Here is an 18261-nt window from a genome sequence, read left to right as displayed (position 1 = left end):
AAACCCACTGAAATACAAACATGTCACAGACAAAAGATGCATTACTGCGTAGCTACAACAACAGACTGAAGGATGATGTCAAAAGTATGCTGGAAAATTTTGAGGGTAAGTCTAAAATTGAATTTTATAAAATCCGGCATTAAAAAGTCAATTTCATCTTCCAGAAATCATCAGAATGGCAAAAGGAGAGAACGAGAACGGTCAGCTAGCAAAATTAACACAAAGTGAACAGGATGGATATGAAATGCAAGTGCGTGCAGCAAATATAGTTCGCGCTGGAGAAAGTTTATTGAAGCTTTTGTCGGATATTAAACAGTTCCTAGTGTTGAATGACTTCCACAGTGTGAATGATGCTATATCCAACAGCTCAGCAATCTACAGAAATACACAGCTTGATAGAGACTCAAAGTTAATGAATTTAAGGGACGAATTAGCGGCTGATTTATATGATCTGGAACTTGAGTATTATACTGGAAATTTCACAGAAGCTAGCAAAAATTAATTAATGATCCAGCAAATGTTATGTTCGTGATAAGTGTCTCAAAATAAATTAAAGTAATTAAGTAAAGATGAATATGATTAGAAGTTTATTTACTCAAATATTTCAGATATTTAGTGACAAATTAATCGTAATAAAAAAGTATTTTCTTAAGGTTTATAGTTTGGATTCTTCTGAAGAATGACAAAGCCTTCCATTACAGGTGTAACAGCAATATATTCTTCAGTTGCAAGTTCTGCACGCTCTCCCATTGCTAATAATACAGGCGTTGTGTGTGTCTGAAATCCTGTAATTGTTTTAGGTTTTCCAGCTTGTCCAACGACATCTACAGCCACACCAACTCGTACTGGAACTGTTAATGGAGTGAGGTTTTCATCGAAAGTTACGAGCATTCTTGGTTGCATTGCTGTTGCTAATGTGTAGAGGAGGTAATGGGATCTAGATAAAATTACTGAAAAGAGGAATCAACATTAAAACATCATCAAAATATTCTAAATGATTCAAGTTCCTTACTGTTCTTGACATCTAAGAATGCAACTAGTGTTGCCATTAATCCAGCTAAAGCGACGGGACTCATCAATTGACGATCACTATGATAAGGTGAAAGTGTTAAAGTTCCCTTTCCTAAATGTGTCAATCCTTGAGCAATGCGGACCATAAAGAGATTGTTTGGATCCTTTGCATGATATTGTGCAAGTTGACGTAACATTGAAGCAAGTCTTGCATTATTTGTTCCAGCTCCAACTAAGCCCATTGCGAAAATTGCATTATGTGCGACTTCAGCATCGCTGTCGTGTGAGAATTTACTTAATGTATCGAGAATATTAAGTTTAGGATTTGAAACGGAAATGAGACCTAATGCCAAAGGAACTGCACGACGAATTGTTGGCTCACAGTAACGTAACTGAAATTAAAAATTTAGTTATTCATTAATCCAAAGTTCATTTCATCTCGGTTCAAAACTTTCGTTAAAATTTTTGAATTCAACAAAATCGTTAAAATTTGAAATTTAAAAATCCGTTAAACTCACCAAATTTCCAAATGATCGGTAGGCCATTTCAGCTCCAATATCTTCACCTAGAGCAATCAAGGCAATTCCTAAAACAGCAACAGCTTGACATTGTGACAAGTCCTTTTCTCTTTCCTCCTTTTGTTGAGCTTCATTCTGTTCCTTCTTATTCTTATCATTTGATTCTGGTGTGTATGGTTCATAATGATCACTGCAAATATGAAGTAAGTGTTGGATTTTCAAGACATTTCCAGTGCCAGCATAAGCGCAAATTTCAACCATTGTTGTAGCTGTTGATTTGTGTGGTTCATCAATAACTCCCAAAGCAGCAATGACTGCTTCAGCTGCTTCTTGACGTCCTAAGTAGACAAGACCAAGACCAAGGAACAAGAATTTTGAGAAAGTATCACGGAAATCTGCTTCAGTTCTTTCCATAATTATTTGAGTTAATGTCTCAGTCACTTCTGCATTACAGGATCCAACAGAAATCATTCCCAGTGCTAAAGCAGCAATTCCTAAAACTTCATTTGTTGATCCACTTCTTTTTTCGGAACTAAAAACTGGTGAAATTAATTGAATGACATCAGCGCGATTTGATCCTGCATAAGCAAGTCCAAGACCAAGAATTGATCCGATTCTCATAGTACTGTTAGTATGAACGACATAATCAGATAACAAAGCTAATGCTGGATCAACTTCATTTCTAACACCGCAATTAACAATTCCACAAGCAAGAAGGGCTCCAGCCTTAATATGATCTTCTGATGAATAAAGGTATTTATCAATTGGGGTTAAACCACCATCAACATCCCACAATAAGATTAATCCAAGTGATGCCATTGCACTAAACATTCCATGTTCTTTGTTCTTGTAAAGCCACTTGTTGCCATCTTCCATCAATAACTTATCTTGACCGAATCCAGCATTAACAAAACCATTTACAAAACTAGCAGCTAAATTTTGACGTGCTGAATCAACTCCAGATGATCCAAAATGAGCTCTTGAATTGTCCAAATGTGATTTGTAGACATCTTCTGGTGTTTTTGGTTCCATAATGTCCAATTCACGAGCCAAATTCAAAAAGTGTGTGTTTAACAATGAATTTGACATGATTTCAGTCAAGTCTTCGAAGTTAGCATAGCCTTCTGGAAGTTCCAACAAAACTTGTTGACGTCCCAACATGAAAGCGAGTTGCTTCTGAGTTGCACTAAAAGAACAAAGGATAATTAATTTAAAGTCGAATTAACGGTCTAAAAATATTTGAAAACTATGCAAAACAAAACTTACATGTCTGGACATGACAAGAAGATATCCTTAATTTCATCAAGATCATTCAACATCAATGCAATTCTCATAGCTTGTGTATGTTGCTTGAACTTCTTTGACAAATTCAATGCGCATTTCAATAAGCTAACATTTTCTGGATCAGGAACGTATGGTACACAGCTTTGTAAGTACAAGCAAACTCTTGGATATGCACTTTCGTCGACATACTTTTCTAATAAATTCAACTTTTCTACTTCCATTAAAAGATCACAAGCTTCAGCCTCAGCATTATGGGCCATATTGTATGGAATAATTTGATCGACAAGAACTTCCAATCGTTCACGGAATTGTTCTGATGCTTCATGCCAATTACTAGCTATTTCTCCGGAAAGATGACGAACATATTCATGTCCCCACAATCCTAAAGCACTTTCTTTAGAGTTCTCATCACAAAGTAATCGATAGACGAGACAATCTTTGCCTGTTCCCATTGTCATTGCCAATACTGAAATGATTTCAGCACACAGCTTCAATATTGACTTATCTTTGACATTTTTGGTCATATTGTTGTGGACTTCCTTCATTGTTTCATAATGAGGTCGCATAAATTTCAGTGGTTTAGGAACTGAAGTCATTGATGTTGTGGATGCTTTGATCTTTTCACCCAATTCTTTGAGTGCTGGCATGTATAGATCAACATTTTCTTGCTGCAATGTCTCTACTAGCTTGTTTAATTCCGATTGTAATTGTTCATCTTCGTCGGACTGTAAAGAATTCAAAGTTTATTAGGGTTAGTTAGGAAATTTTGATAATTCAATATTTTTTTTAAACTGGATCTATTGGAAACACTTTTGGTCATCTTAAAAGTTAATTATAGATCATCAAATAAAGGATCTTGACATGGAAAATTACATTATAACAAATAATGACTCGACAAAAAAATAAACTTACCAATTCTTGCTTCTCTTCCGTCTTTTCTTCAGGTTTCTTCTGATCTACTTCCATTGGTTGTGGTTTCTCACTATTAGTCATGATGATTTTATGTTATATTTCACTCTTAAATAGCTGAATATCTGATAATATTTAAGAAAATTAATATTTTGCCGATATTTCACAATGCAATAAAATTAAACAATACAAAGGCAAGTTTGGAACCGTACACACGTTGCTCAATTGAACTAACGGTTTTTTGAGATTTAAATTTTTGTTTGGCATATTTTTATGCATGAAATGTAGGAAGTTTGTCTACTTGTCAATTTTTTCAGGAACATCTTGATATGCTTTTTACAGAGTCATGCTGCAATTAGAGGCATTTTTGTTAGAGGATGAGGTTTTTACATAATAACTCTGATTCTGATTAATAAAGAAAACTAATTTTGAACGGCAAACGTGACTGACAAAGGATTGTTTTCAGTTTTTTGTTTTCCAAATTTAAATTCTACAAAAACCGTTAAAACAAGGAAAATAATCAATAAACAACAATAAACAATAATTAAAGTAGAATAACAAAATGTTTCTAAAGTTAGTCATCTATTTCATAAACTTTAGTTTACCTGCCAGCAAAAATTCAAAGTATCGTCAGTAGAAAAGACTGCGTTGAGTTGTATCAAGGGAACTTTTTTGTGTTTAAATAAGAAATAAAGTAAAATTATTAAAATTAATAATGTTTGCTATAATCAATAAAATTTTGGACTGGTTTAAGTCATTATTCTGGAAAGAAGGTATGTTATAAGCATGAAAAACAGCAACAATATGTTATGGATAGTGAAAAAATGGCAAAATATCATAATTCCATATCTTATCGCTCAAAAAATTCTGTATTATCATCAATTTTGATGCTTAATGTCTCTAATATGCTGACATTTTTTCCTTTGTTTAATCCCTAGAAATGGAACTGACATTAGTTGGATTACAATATTCCGGTGAGTTCAAAATACAAAGGACAATTTAATGGATTTTATTTTAATTTTGCATTTTTCTTTGTACTTTTTTTTTGCATTAATAGGAAAAACGACATTCGTGAATGTTATCGCTGTAAGTAATTCATCCACTTTCACTAACTCATATCATCTGCATAAATCTCAATTTTGATAAGCACTCATTGACCTAATAATCGAGTCTGATATTTTCATTATCATCGTGTCAAAAACCTTTTTTTGAAGGCATAAAGACTGTATATCGAAGGAAAATTCTTTGTTTATCAGTATTTAAACGATGATTCACAGCTTGTCGTTTCTACTGCCCGGATTTTTGACTATCAAGTGATTACTGCTGAAATGACATGGCTTAATATTCATAATAAGAAGATGTTAAGGCATATTTTAATTGAAATTGATGAACAGCTTTATGTGGTCCATTGTGATTCATTTTATTGATTTTTTTTCTTCCCTTCATTTCCACCTCCATACATACTATACATAATATTTTCCCTATTATGAATTACTTAGAATCACCAAAACATGACTAACTAAATTTTTTTCAGTCTGGTAATTTTAGTGAGGACATGATTCCAACAGTCGGCTTTAATATGAGAAAAGTCACAAAAGGAAATGTAACTATAAAAGTGTGGGATATAGGTAATAAAGTTTATTTTGATGAGCACCTGATGGATATAATTGTACCTTAATCGTATTTTAGGTGGTCAGCCCAGATTCAGATCAATGTGGGAGAGATACTGTAGGGGTGTAAATGCTATAGTGTAAGTGATAGAATTTATTATCTGATAAATTATGTACATAATTGACAAAATTTTATTCATAGATATATGGTCGATGCAGCAGATTTAGATAAAATGGAAGCATCAAGAAATGAACTTCATTCGCTACTCGACAAGCCTCAACTGGCTGGAATTCCAGTATTAGTTCTTGGTAATAAGCGTGATTTGCCTGGTGCATTAGAGGAAACGGGACTTATTGAAAGAATGTAAGACTTGTTGATTAATCATATTGATGATGGAAGTACTAATTTGATTATTATTAATATTTTAGGAATTTGTCAGCCATACAAGATCGAGAAATTTGTTGTTATAGCATTTCTTGTAAGGAAAAGGACAATATTGACATTACACTTCAGGTAAGGATTATAAGTTTGTTTGTACCTGATCAGTGGGGGGAAAAAAATTGAATGATGTTCATCTGTTGGTGTTCAGGGTAGATTTTTGCAAAAATTCTTGAAAACCGAATTATTGAATATTTTCAAATATTAAGGGATTCGAACCCGATATTTGTATAATTGCAATTCATACTCAGTGCTATAGAATTTCAAATGCTTGTCTCAATTTGGCTATTTGATTACATAAACAATATTGTAACTAGGATTCAGATTAATGAGACTAATTATAGAAATTAATGTATGCATCTTATATTGGTTAATGGTCGTTAATGGGTGTATGTTGAGGGTAAATGAATGGATATTTTATTGATATCCACGGATAAACCCTCTAGATTAATACAATAATCCTCTATTAAGTATGCGATGAACATTCAAACATGTGCGTCATTCAATAATAATAGAAACTTCCTTGACATAAAAAATTTAAAGCCTTCACTAGCTAATAATTGATTTATTATTTTTGTATTACAGTGGTTAATCGCGCATTCGAAGAGTCAAGCCAATCGTTAAGCAGTCATCTATAGTGTAAATTGATAATGCTTTTTATAAACATTATTTTTATTATTATTTCTTTAACATAAATCAAAAAATCAAGTGCATATTTTTTGGTTCATATTCTCTTCTACAACATTACTTCAATATTATTATTATGATTATGATTATTATGATGAAAAAATAAGTCTGGCACATAAAATTTTAGCCACAATTGTATTTTTTTCCTTATTGTTTAACTTAATAAATGTGTTTGGTTCAAAATGACGCCTATAAAGTGAATAACATAGAGGAAAAAAAATTAACATTTCATATCAAAATTTACCAGAAAAATCTCATTGCATCATTACAATTAATCGATAATAATTACTATAACTAATTCAACAATTTAAAAAAAGATGAAGATCTTGTTCTACTGGAACCAACAAAAAAATATAGTCTTGCTCTTTTTTGACAACTCGATTGAAATTATTATTATCTGATAATCCCCCGATGAATTATATTATTTTGTTTATTTTTGTGATAATTATTTTGAATGAAGACCCGAAGACAAATGAGAGCTGATGAATCGAACGATAACTTATAAATATATTAAGGAATTCAGAGTAACAATTGAAAATAGTCTTAAATTAAAATCTTATTTAATTATATTATATTGTATTGATAACAAAAAAAGAAAATATCTATTATAGCAGTTGTTCTTGACGTTTGATCCATTCAGAAAAAAAAATACATTATTGAGACTATACATAATATTATTATAGTTAAGCTTGTTTTTTGTAATAAAAAATATTAGAAAATCATAAAAAAGCTGAATAAAATTGCTTTCCAAAATTAAGAAAATTTTATTACTTCACTAACTTTGTGATTTATTGCTCATTAACAGGTTACCAATTAAAAATTATAGCGGTAATTTATATTTTGAATTTTTAATTTCAAAAAGTGATCCTTAGAAATTTAAAATTTTAACGGTCACCTGAAATTCAAATTCATAACGAATATTTTGAATTCAAATCTTTAACGAAACAATTTTGAAATTTTCATGACCGTTAAATTTCGTTAAATATTTTACAAAAAATTTTAAGGCAGATTTTGGAAATCACTTTGCACAACATGTATGTGAGATGTCTAATTAACAAAATTAAACCACCTCTAGATCCACAGAAACTCAATTTCCAGTTAAAATATTCCAATTATTCAAAAAACAAACAATCGTTAAAATTTTGCGAAAAAACTCATTTTTCATTGCCTAATTTCTCATTATGTCCATCTTTCATAAATATGTTGAAAACCAAAGGTGCTAAGTGAACGCCTTCAAAATCTACGCACATACTTATATGTGTGGAGAAATTTATTTCTGTTTTATGAGTTTGATGAGTACAATTTAAACATCATTAATCACGAGATTTTTGATATTTAATTGCTTTTCATTCCTTCTTATTCTTTTTATTTCTGTACAACATTGCTAGATGATTTGCTAAATCCTAAAACATCAGTTTAAAATGATATTGTCTGTCTGCAATTATTAAACGTTTTTTTTACGTTCCATCGTAGTAAACTTTTTTTGAAAGGTTCATCAAAACAATCTTTCATCATAGTATACAGTATAGTAAAGTAATCATCATTGGAACTAGATGATATCAAAGATTTTCTCAAAAAAATCTGTTCAATAAAAAAAGCAATAATCATGCATATAATTTCAAATAAATGATTTATTTGTTTAATATGAATTTGTATTATTTTCTGAAGAAAAGAAGAAAAATTGTGCAATTAATGACTGCTTTGATATTTTAGACACGATTAACAAGCTCTCAATACATTCCAATTTATGTGTGGAATTTTGTGTTTCTTACCTAGTTGAGAGATTTATGTGAATATGGATTTTGGGGGTTCTCAGAGGATCCGGTAACGGATTATTGAACTTGCTGGACAACAATAGAGTTGAAATGACTGTGCTGAATTGATTTGGTCAAACTCAAAGACCTAGGTTGAACTTGCTGAATTGGATTGTAGTGATATTGTTAAATTGAACTGAACTTGCTGAGATTAATTGATCTTGCTGAATTTAGCTGAGGTGGCTGAATTAGACTGAACTTGCTGAATTGAGATGAACTTGCTGAATTCAGCTAATCAAAACTCAACTTGATGAGTTCAAATGTAAAAGATTTAATGAATTCCTCAGCATTCTCTCCACATCCAGTACTGATACCCAAAAAATAAATGTATTTAATTTCCTCAATCTCACCTCTTCTTGATACATTAAAACCACGATCACACACTCATAGACGCGGTAGGTAAATCACTTTTCTTATTTCTTCTTGTGCATCCTTTTCCACAAACATCAAGTTCCTGTCTTCTTCCCATCATTAATATCCTTTTTCTGTCTGAAACCATAAATTCTATTAAAACACAATAAAAATATTTGTAAATACCTAAACATTTGTAATGACTGATTAGAATTTTAATTAATCTTTAGCAACGAACGATGATGCTCGTAAATTAAAAAGGAAAAGGCAAATAATTTCCAGACAGTAGGTATTAACATACATTATTAATGTATGTACGTTACTCAATGGTAAATTAATTCACCGAAAACGAAGAAAATGAACGCATATCTCACACTCTTTCGTGAAGTGCACCATGAATATTAACAATGCACTTGGGTGGCGTTGATTGAGTGAAGACGTAATGGATTGGCAGGGAATGTAGATAGGTTTGAGGTCTTGGCGCATTTTGAGGTAGCTGGAAAATTCAATGAAAATATAACGGTTTTGTAAAATTCAAAATTTTTAACGGCTTTGTAAATTTCAAAATTTTTCAAATTTGTAAAATTCAAAATTTTAACGGTTTTTGTAAAAGAATTTACCGAGTTTTTAGTGTTTTCATTAAGATAAGGCATCCAGCCATCAGGACAAAGCCACCTCAACTGACATTTCTTCCAAACAAGACACATCCAAAATGAAAAATAATCGAAAGTAAGACTTTTGGCGCTACACATTTTCACGTACAGGTTCATTATTATTGCGAATTATGCACATTATTTAATGTCTGTTGTTCATCCTGACCGCTTTTTTGACATTTTTATTAATTGCATTAATGAAAAGATTTCGCCGTCTTAATTATCATTCAAATCTTTTTCATAATGTACACTCAGTCAGTCGGATGGCACCAAAAAACATGTCAATTTCTAACGAAAACCAAATCAATGTCGAATGCAAAAATTCACTGATTGAATATGACAAATCCAACTTTTTTTTGTTGCTTGTTTGCTATATCCATTCACATGAGAATTCAGTTTTTGTTTCACATTCGACGATTTTTCAATTAAATGCAATAATACAGCAAGAGATGGACTGCAATCGAATAGATTAGGATTCAATGAAATATCCAATATTGAGTTTTTGATGATTGAATGAATAAATGGATGAATGCATCAGGAAAAAAAGTTGGATGTAAAGCATGTTGATTAGAAATAAAATTGAGTAATAGTTTAATCAACAGGATTTGCTATTTTCAAAATAAAAGAAATCCAATCATGTGTTTTTTGTTGCATTTTTGACAAGACTGATGTGCGCTGGATGTGTATTTCGTGTCTGTTGTATTGAAAATTGGAAGATTTGGATAAAAAAATAATGATAATTGCTGAATTTTACCTGGAAATAAAACATTGAAATTTAACGAATTTTGAAAATTTAAAATAAATTTTTCGATTTTTAAATTTTTGAAAGCCGTAAAATTTCAAATTTTTTAAAACCGTTAAATTTCATATTTTTGATTAAAAATTCAATTTTTTAAAAATCAATCGTAGTAACCTAATAAAATCCAGATCGAGTTTCAATTCTCATAAAATTGACAAACTACCTTCCAAAAAAATTAAGTGCAATTCAGAAGCGTGGAAAATGTCCTAAGATTTATTAAACTTAATACAAAAATTATTGTCAATGCCCCGTGATAAATTATTATCAAATAAGATTCAGCAAAAAGGGTTGCATAGTACATCCTATACATTTTATGTCCAATTTATATAAGGACACATAAAATTAATAAAGTGTCAAATCTTGTGTAAAATCGGGTCCATCCTATAAGATGTGTATATGGGTGACAAAAAGAAGAAGCAAAAAATTCAATTTCAGGATATAATCCCATTTTTGATTTTGAGGATTACGTCCACATATAAGTGTGCATATAAAATTTCTAGTGCTGTATAAAAACAATTTCGATTTAATAGGAACGAAAAAAAAAGAATCTTCGTTTTTAGATCATAGAACTTTAATGGTCAATTGAATTTTTCTCATTCTGATTTGATCCCTTTTTTGTGCAAGTGTATCTAAACGAAACAAGTAAGTATACTCAATATAACGATAAGCTCAAATGGACGTACACATAAAAATAAAATTTATAAATTGGCAGATTTAATGGTAAAGAAATTTATGGCATAGAAAAAAATTGATTTTTAGGGGTGTTAAAGCATATAAAAATATAAATATTTATATCATTGACTTTACAGCTTAAATAAATCATTTTGAAATCAATTTTAGATTTATTCTTATTTGGGATGAGAATTGTTATGTATTTTTGGACATTTTAAGAAGAGAAAACCGTTAAATTTTGAATTTTACAGCAACGCTTTAATTTGAATTTTTGAAAACGGTTAAATTTGAACTTTACAGCAACGCTTTCATTTGAGTTTTTGAAAACGGCAAAATTTTGAATTTTTGAAGATCGTTGAAATTTGAATTTTAGAAATCCGTTACAAAATCTGGATTTTCATAAGCTTCTTGGAATCCTGCTTATGATCTTAAATTAATTCTCTAATTTCTCACATTAAAACTTTTAAGTATTAATTCCAATTGTTATTTCTCAAAACGTGACTAATAATTTCACAAATCATATTAATAAAAGAAAAATGTTTGAATTACTTAATCAATGTAAGCATTAATTAAGGCAATTGAATGCTTTACCTAAATTTCTCATGGCAAAATAAAAATTGCAATTCATATAAATAAATTTAAATGCGAAAAAAACTTCTCAAAAAAATATTCGAAAACATCAAAGAGAATTCGGAATAAATTTATTAAAATACCTAGCAGACTAGCTGACTGACATGTGTAATAAAAGAATTGCTCGACACAGGGAATATTTTTTGAATTAAAATCCACCTGTCGAATTAACGCAACAAGAAATAATTTTTATCATCTTTCGCTCCTTTCACAACATACATCATAAATAATTATATCCATTATAATTGGACAATAAAAGCAACAAACTGTAGAAATAGGAATTAATTCCTCATAATAGGATATCTATCTATAATTAGGTAGTAATTGATTCGATCATCAAAATTCTAGTTTGCTTAGCTTTCTTTTGTTTTATTCGTGCGAATAATTGGATTAATTTAATTAAATGACTGATTATAGCTGAATTTCATTAATTTTTTTTGAATGGAATTAACTTAAAATTTTCAAATATTTATTCAGCACAATGCTGTTTTACATACATACTCGCAAAGGCATTAATTTATAGCCCGAACAATGCATGTCGGGAAATAGTTCGATGGATGCAGGAAGTTGAACTTGAATAAACCCGAACAGTGCAGCGTGTTGACCAAGGATCGTTAGGTCGACTTATTAACGGCAAGATGCTTTGGTTCGATTCCCGAATTGAAATAATTCGGATTATAGATTATTTGTTGCTGAATGTGCCTAGTAGGCTGTTCTTTAACGTCTCTAAGCTGTTAAAAAGTCCCCAATCTGAAGCACGCACATCCAGTTAAAGTCAGCAACCAAAATTTCTTGATCCTTGATGATCACACAGCCTTCAAACTCCCAAATCATTTTCATATGCAACTTGGGCAACATCAAAGTGCGTGATATCCGTTTAAGGCTTTTAAATGCTTTAAATGCGTTTTTAGAATGAAATTGAGAACTTTGTGTTGTGTTTATAGGTCATTTTAACCGAAATAATGAAAAGAAAAACTGAATTAGAGCACAAACATTGCATGCAATGAATATCAATCATGCTTATGGACTTTTCTGTTGGACATGTTGGAATAAATTTAAGTTTGCTTCAATGAAAGTGAATTTCTGCCTTGTTTAAAAATATATGAAAGAAACTGCTTGTGGATTAAAGTGTGGCAATTTGCATTTTCCTTGAGTGCTTACTTATTGCTTCTATGATTAATAAAAATTAGTTTTTTTTTTGTTTCAATAAATTGCTTTGTTTGCTGCTCGTTTTAAAGGCGAACATTATTTGGTTTTGGGGCTATCTGATCTACGTCCCGTACAAGTATTGTTTAGGTAAAGTGGATACTTTCTAACTTGTTATTTTGGAAGATAAAGTCTTGAAAGTAATGCATATTTGCTTCTACTTGATGTGTTGGAGAGAAACACTTTTTGTGTTTGGATAAATTGGATGATATTTTGGGTTGTAGATAAGATTCAAGGATTGGAAGCTTGAAAGTTTTATTTGTTGAGGCTGAAATTCTCAGAGTAGGACTTGGATTTTTTAAAGGTTATTCTGTCATTTTGTAACAATTGAGTTATTTGGTAGAACGTTGTAAATAGTTGCATAATGTAATTAATTAAAGGTTCAATTCCCATTCTAATTTTAGTTAAAGAATATTGATTTTCTTCTTTTTGTGCATTTTTGAAAAATGCGTTTTTTTTTTGACATCGTATAGAATCTAAATAAGTATTTTTAGATCAGTTTTGTTTAGTTATTGGCGCATCACATAGCCTTAAATCTTGTTATCATTCCTAAATTCGATGATTAATTATTTTAATTTCCTTAATATTTCATTTGTAAACATGACTGAAGTTGGCTACAAATAAGATAATGAACTGGAAAATATACCTGAATTTGGCTACAAATGAAAGATTTGAACCTGAAATTTTGAAATAACATCGATCGTGAAGTTGGCTACAAATAAAGAATTTGAACTAAGAAGGCAAGTTGACAAATGATTTAAAATCCTCTTAAATCGGATCAAAATCGTATTCTATTTTGTTTGGATGAAAGATTCTATTGTTCCGGATGAAAGTTTGTCTTTGTATCCGATGAAACAATTTTGAGTGTCTATTCCTTGATCACATTAGACTTTGATCTCTAGACTCAAGTTTCCATGCCTTGACTCCAATAATGACTCTAAATTTGTTAATAATTTCTATTTCAAATCCTTCAAACTTCTCATAACTGATGCATCTATCAATCACACAACCTGAAAATTTGAAATAATCTCTGAAATATGAAAAATTACAACAACATTGTTGTCAATAGATGCTCAAATATTAAAAGAAACTTGATGTTTTTTTCTTGATAATATTTTTTATTCACAATTTCATTTTTTTTTTGCAAAAAAATTTCTTCATGACTTTACAATCATCAATAACAATATTTTCTTATCTCAAATCAACCATTTGTCTCTTTAATATTTTTTTTTGTTAATTGCATTGTAGCTTGAGGGTTATTGTAAAGTCATAAAAGAGGTTTCTTTACATAACACATCAATTTTACATTTATTTATCATTTATCGTATTTTTGTAATAATACTTTTGTGTTATAACTAGATGTATCATTTTTTTTAATTAATTAATTAACCTATTGCATATTTAACACATGAAGATAATTTTTATAATAAATTTATTTTTTTTTCATCATAAAACTTACAATATTCATTTACTTATTATATACGCGATTGTGAAATATTCCATAGAATTTTCACATCATTTTTTTCATAATTTTTCTTTGCATGTTTTGCGTGGAGAAAAACTTTACAAAATTATAAATTTTCTTGTGTGTGTCTGTGTCTATTTACAATGTTAAACTTGTGTAAAAATCGCAAGTTCTTGAATTATTTAGAATATTTTATACAATTTATGTCTCACTTATGTCTTACACATGTTTTTTTCTTCTCAAATTTTTATCGCTTTTCATCATCTTAAAAGTCAATTAATCTACTGCATAAAAATGTAACTACACATTTAGTAAAATACAGTCTACTATTTTATGGCATCAATTATGATTTTTTTTTTTTTCATTTTAAAATATTTTTTTTCTTCAATTTTAATGAAAACTTTCGTGATTTCAGGAATTTCCTTCAAACTTTTTTGAGCTGTTTTCAATCTTAAAATTAAAAATTTTGTTAAATTATAAAGAATTTTTGAAACTTTCAACCAGCTCATTCACATCAATCTGCTTTGTGCTCATGAAAATATTGCAGACTTTCAATGAACAAACTTGTTGCTTGACTTAAGTCATTCTAAAGTTCCAATCCAAACCTAGTGGTTATTACTGTTTTATTAAAGACTTGAATCTGAATTCGTAGAGAAATGGCTCCTTAAAAAATTTGTACAATACGGAATTGATCGGTCTTATCTTCGAGTTTCAAAATAGACTTGAATGATTTTTCATAAAACATAACCACAAAAATTTTTTGAAAATTAAAAATTTCACTTCAATCTTTTCTGCTTTACAAGATGTCATAAGCATCTGAACCTTGCAAGCCAATGTATATTTCAGATCTCAAAGTTGACTTGGATTTTGTACTTAAAAGTCGACTTGACTTCATACAAAATTCGAGTAAACTTCGAGTTCTGTTATTTATTTATCGACACAGAGTAACCATATAAAATCTATACAGAATCCAAACACTACTTTGTGCCATCCAAATTAGGCTCTTCCAACAATCTTGAAAATCTAAATTTCCTTCACAGCTCTAAAAAGAATTCTCCAAAAATTCCTCAAAACTTCAATTTTCTTATGAATGATTTACAAACTATTTTATGTGTTTTAAACTTCTTTTTTTTGTTTTATGTATTCATAGAAAAAAGTCACAAAGGAGATAGATAACGTGATTCTTTTGTAATGCCAAACCCCAGAATGGACAACTGCTGGAACGATTTGAGTGGTGGAATTCTTTTAAAATGGAATTATTGCATATGTTTTGGGATAGGATTTGGTTATTGCCGTAGAGTTTGGAGTTTCATTGCTGCTTATTGTTATACTGTTCTTGGATGGAATCCGCAGATCAGCAATGATTCGACTGAATCAAACTTCAGATGCTATAGATCTGCATGGAAAATGAAGTAAGCATGCATCTCTTGATATCAGCATAGACACTCATTTATTTGACTATATTCAAATTTAGTATACAAAATCTCATCAAAATAAATGAATATTCATGCTTAACATCATGATTGCTTTGATTTTAAGACCCAAAAATCCAAATCAAGTCACTAAATCCTTCCAAAAAGAATCCATCACTCAAGCGAGAGGGACACGAGTAGTAAATAAAAATTGCACCTTATTTAACATCATTAATATATAAAATAATTAAAAATACATTTACATATATATATCATGTATGCTTGTATCTGGCACATTCTCCAATGACTGAAGAAATTTTAAAAAACAATATTAAATTTAACATTGCTGCTCATTATTTGGTTGGTAGATAGGAGAGAAAATTTTTTAAATTCATATCCAAAACGCTTAATAATTTCTGACACTAATTTATGTTGTTTTTTTTTCATTGTATTCATCAAAATGAAATTTGCTGGATGCTTGAAAATTGAATTTATTCATAACTTCAATATCAAAGTAATTTGTTGCGTTAATAGGAAAGTGGGTAATTAATTAATTTTTTAATTGCATTAAAAACATTTTTTTTATGTTCATTTTCAGGTGGGGAAGCATAGACAAAATATGAAAACAGTAGGATGTTTATATTTGAATTAAATTAAAATTCTTTTATTTCTCTTGGTGCTCATGAGACCACTTTAATATTGTGTATAAAAAAGAGACTTCAATTATTATTTCATGCGCGGCATTTTTGTTAACTGTGTGAATTTAGCGGCAGCTAGAGCAGTTTAATTCGGCAAATAAAAATAGTTTAGTGACGGTGGCTTTTTTTCGTTGTTTCCCAAAAATATATAATTTGTAAAAAGAGAAAAAATTTGAATTTTAAATTCTTTTTATGAAATATTTTTCAATTTTTCCTTTCCTACTTTCTTCATTAAAGCATGAAAAAAAATTTTAAGCACTTTTTGGACATTAAATCATAGTGGAAAATGTTTTATGCATGATTCTTTAATCAAATTAATTAGCAATTGTTTTACGCGGAACATTTTGTTGTTTTTTGAATTGAAATCAAATCATTAAGGCGGAGAAATCTGATTTTTGGAGGGACTTGTTGATGATATTTGAGGTATTCAGCTCAATTTAGGTTTTGATAGCTGAATTTCTAATTATTTGACTTAGTTGGAAGTTGAATTAGTCCAAAAAAGCTATTTTGAACTTATTTCAACAAATTAAAGCATTATTTAGCTGAATTCAGCTCAATTTAACACAATTTTTGTTAATTCAGCTGAATTCAGCAAAGTTAATTTCAATCCAGGTTGCTTTGTTGAATTTTATAACTCAATTCAGCATTTTTAAGAAATTCAATCTAATTTAGCTGAACACAGCAACTTCAATCTCAATTCAGCAAAAGTTCAAATTGCAAAAATTCGTTAAAAATTCATAACCTTCAAAAGTTTTTTGCAATATTTCCTCATTTAATGATTTTTCATTGAATTAACGACGAACAAAGTGAGAACAAAATACAACAAACATTAAAACGAATTAAAAGGTTCCAATTGAGTGATTTGCAATATTCAGCATGTGTAGAGGGCAAATAGTTTTGTTGCATGTCTTCATTTAATTTGCAATTGCCATTTTTTTGTACATTCGCAAAAAAGAATGAACATTTTTATTTATTTCATGCATTAATGTGAATTTATGTACGTCCTACTTTTATACATGTTTATATTATTTTTCCTTTCATCATTAATAAATATATAGTAGTACAAATATACCATTAAGAGACTTACAAGAAAAATATTTTCAGGAAATTGCTACGAAAAAAAAAATATTCTCTCCTTATTACCATGCGTATAATATTCAAAATAGCCTCCGCCGGCTCAATAGAAAAAAATTATCATATTAAAATTAATTTCCCATTTTAATGGAAATGGTAAAATTATTCAACTAAGGCCAGCAATCCCGCTCTTTCGTCCTTTTTTACATTTCATATACAATGTACAACTAAAGTTGCAACTTCCCTCGCGCTTCAGGCAACAAATAAAGCAAGAAATTCTTTCCTTACTGTTGAAGTGTAAAATGAATACAAAACTTTTTCTATGTAATGCATTAACCAAAAATGTTGCGCGAAAAAGGTCCATTAAGCTATACAATATTTTCATTCTTGTTTGTTTGGGGGCAATTTGGATTTTAAGTAAAAGAAAATTAAAGGAGAATTTAATTATTTTGTATGGAAATAATATTTTGTACTTCATGACTTGTTGCTGTTGTTGGTGTAATTTGTAATTTTGAAGTCGACGTATCACTACAGTTATCAATTAAATTGTTATTTAATTCAAATAAATTATGATTAGTATTCATTAGAATATCGTTATTACTATTTATATTATTCAATGTGTTGCCATAACTGTGATGACCTGCTGCAGCAGCTGCAGCTGCTATTGATTGTGAGCTATTCCATCATGTGTATTCTGATCGCCATGCACCCTGGATAAGATAATAATAATTATTAGGTAAAGACATTTATTAATCATATAAAGTAAGGAATACTCACCATTGAATTGAGCCCTAGATGATACGATTGCGAATGAGGCACTACACCGCCGCCTAATGAACCGGCTGTAGCAAATCCACTTTGTAAACTACTTGATGCACCAAGTGCACCAGGCCAGCCTGACCAGCCGCCATGCATATGTGTATGTGCAGGATGTAATCCACCTGATAAGTGTCCATGTTGTCCTGTGAATTGATATAAACAATCTTATATGAACAAATATAAACTAAATCTTTTAAAGACATTTGTGGG

General features: G+C 29.9%; 4 protein-coding genes across 7 annotated transcripts in view; 2 read left to right on the top strand and 2 right to left on the bottom strand.

Moving 5' to 3' along the window:
- Nucleotides 1-20: 20 nt before the first annotated feature.
- On the top strand, nt 21-502 carry LOC139086439 (mediator of RNA polymerase II transcription subunit 22-like). Its single transcript, XM_070634896.1, has 2 exons — nt 21-105; nt 165-502. Exons 1-2 carry the CDS (start codon nt 21-23, stop codon nt 500-502), a joined length of 423 nt encoding a protein of 140 aa, XP_070490997.1.
- Nucleotides 503-564: 62 nt separating this feature from the next.
- Rpn1 (regulatory particle non-ATPase 1) lies at nt 565-3918 on the bottom strand. The gene is made up of 5 exons (XM_070635137.1): nt 3726-3918; nt 2796-3538; nt 1530-2715; nt 1013-1403; nt 565-950 (listed from the first exon to the last, which is right to left on the bottom strand). Exons 1-5 carry the CDS (start codon nt 3804-3806, stop codon nt 649-651), a joined length of 2703 nt encoding a protein of 900 aa, XP_070491238.1. The 5' UTR covers nt 3807-3918; the 3' UTR covers nt 565-648.
- A 429-nt stretch (nt 3919-4347) lies between these two features.
- Arl8 (ADP-ribosylation factor-like protein 8) lies at nt 4348-7144 on the top strand. Its single transcript, XM_070634460.1, has 8 exons — nt 4348-4495; nt 4661-4696; nt 4780-4808; nt 5257-5350; nt 5412-5472; nt 5535-5696; nt 5762-5846; nt 6357-7144. The coding sequence occupies exons 1-8, from the start codon at nt 4438-4440 to the stop codon at nt 6393-6395; spliced, it is 564 nt and encodes a 187-aa protein (XP_070490561.1). The 5' UTR covers nt 4348-4437; the 3' UTR covers nt 6396-7144.
- Nucleotides 7145-13695: 6551 nt separating this feature from the next.
- Nucleotides 13696-18261, bottom strand: part of LOC139086033 (GATA-binding factor C-like) — an 87526-nt gene continuing 82960 nt past the window's right edge. For 3 of the 4 annotated variants that reach the window (XM_070634306.1, XM_070634307.1, XM_070634308.1), the window contains exons 8-9: nt 18010-18215; nt 13696-17942 (exon numbers count right to left, since the gene is read on the bottom strand). In XM_070634306.1, coding sequence (XP_070490407.1) covers nt 17916-17942; nt 18010-18215 — 233 coding nt within the window. In that variant the 3' untranslated portion in view covers nt 13696-17915. The remainder of the gene's footprint in view (nt 17943-18009; nt 18216-18261) is intronic. The other variant, XM_070634309.1, reaches the window with a different exon arrangement.

The sequence above is a fragment of the Chironomus tepperi genome, unplaced genomic scaffold (genome assembly GCF_022539635.2).
Source record: "Chironomus tepperi strain 1889 unplaced genomic scaffold, CSIRO-AGI_Ctep_v1 contig_85, whole genome shotgun sequence".
NCBI lineage: Eukaryota > Metazoa > Arthropoda > Insecta > Diptera > Chironomidae > Chironomus > Chironomus tepperi.
Note: the sequence above shows the minus strand (reverse complement) of the source record. Positions and strands in the feature narration are given on the sequence as shown.

What these genes read in the sequence shown, in the direction of transcription:
- Rpn1 (XM_070635137.1), bottom strand. Translation starts at nt 3,806, where the DNA reads ATGACTAATAGTGAGAAACCACAACCAATGGAAGTAGATCAGAAGAAA. An exon ending in TTCTTGTCATGTCCAGACAT is followed by an intron (nt 2,716 to 2,795) that starts GTAAGTTTTGTT and finishes TTGTTCTTTTAG; the next exon opens with TGCAACTCAGAAGCAACTCG. An exon ending in ATTCTTAGATGTCAAGAACA is followed by an intron (nt 951 to 1,012) that starts GTAAGGAACTTG and finishes TCCTCTTTTCAG; the next exon opens with TAATTTTATCTAGATCCCAT.
- Arl8 (XM_070634460.1), top strand. Translation starts at nt 4,438, where the DNA reads ATGTTTGCTATAATCAATAAAATTTTGGACTGGTTTAAGTCATTATTC. An exon ending in GTCATTATTCTGGAAAGAAG is followed by an intron (nt 4,496 to 4,660) that starts GTATGTTATAAG and finishes TTTAATCCCTAG; the next exon opens with AAATGGAACTGACATTAGTT. An exon ending in TATAAAAGTGTGGGATATAG is followed by an intron (nt 5,351 to 5,411) that starts GTAATAAAGTTT and finishes ATCGTATTTTAG; the next exon opens with GTGGTCAGCCCAGATTCAGA.
- LOC139086439 (XM_070634896.1), top strand. Translation starts at nt 21, where the DNA reads ATGTCACAGACAAAAGATGCATTACTGCGTAGCTACAACAACAGACTG. An exon ending in TATGCTGGAAAATTTTGAGG is followed by an intron (nt 106 to 164) that starts GTAAGTCTAAAA and finishes TTCATCTTCCAG; the next exon opens with AAATCATCAGAATGGCAAAA.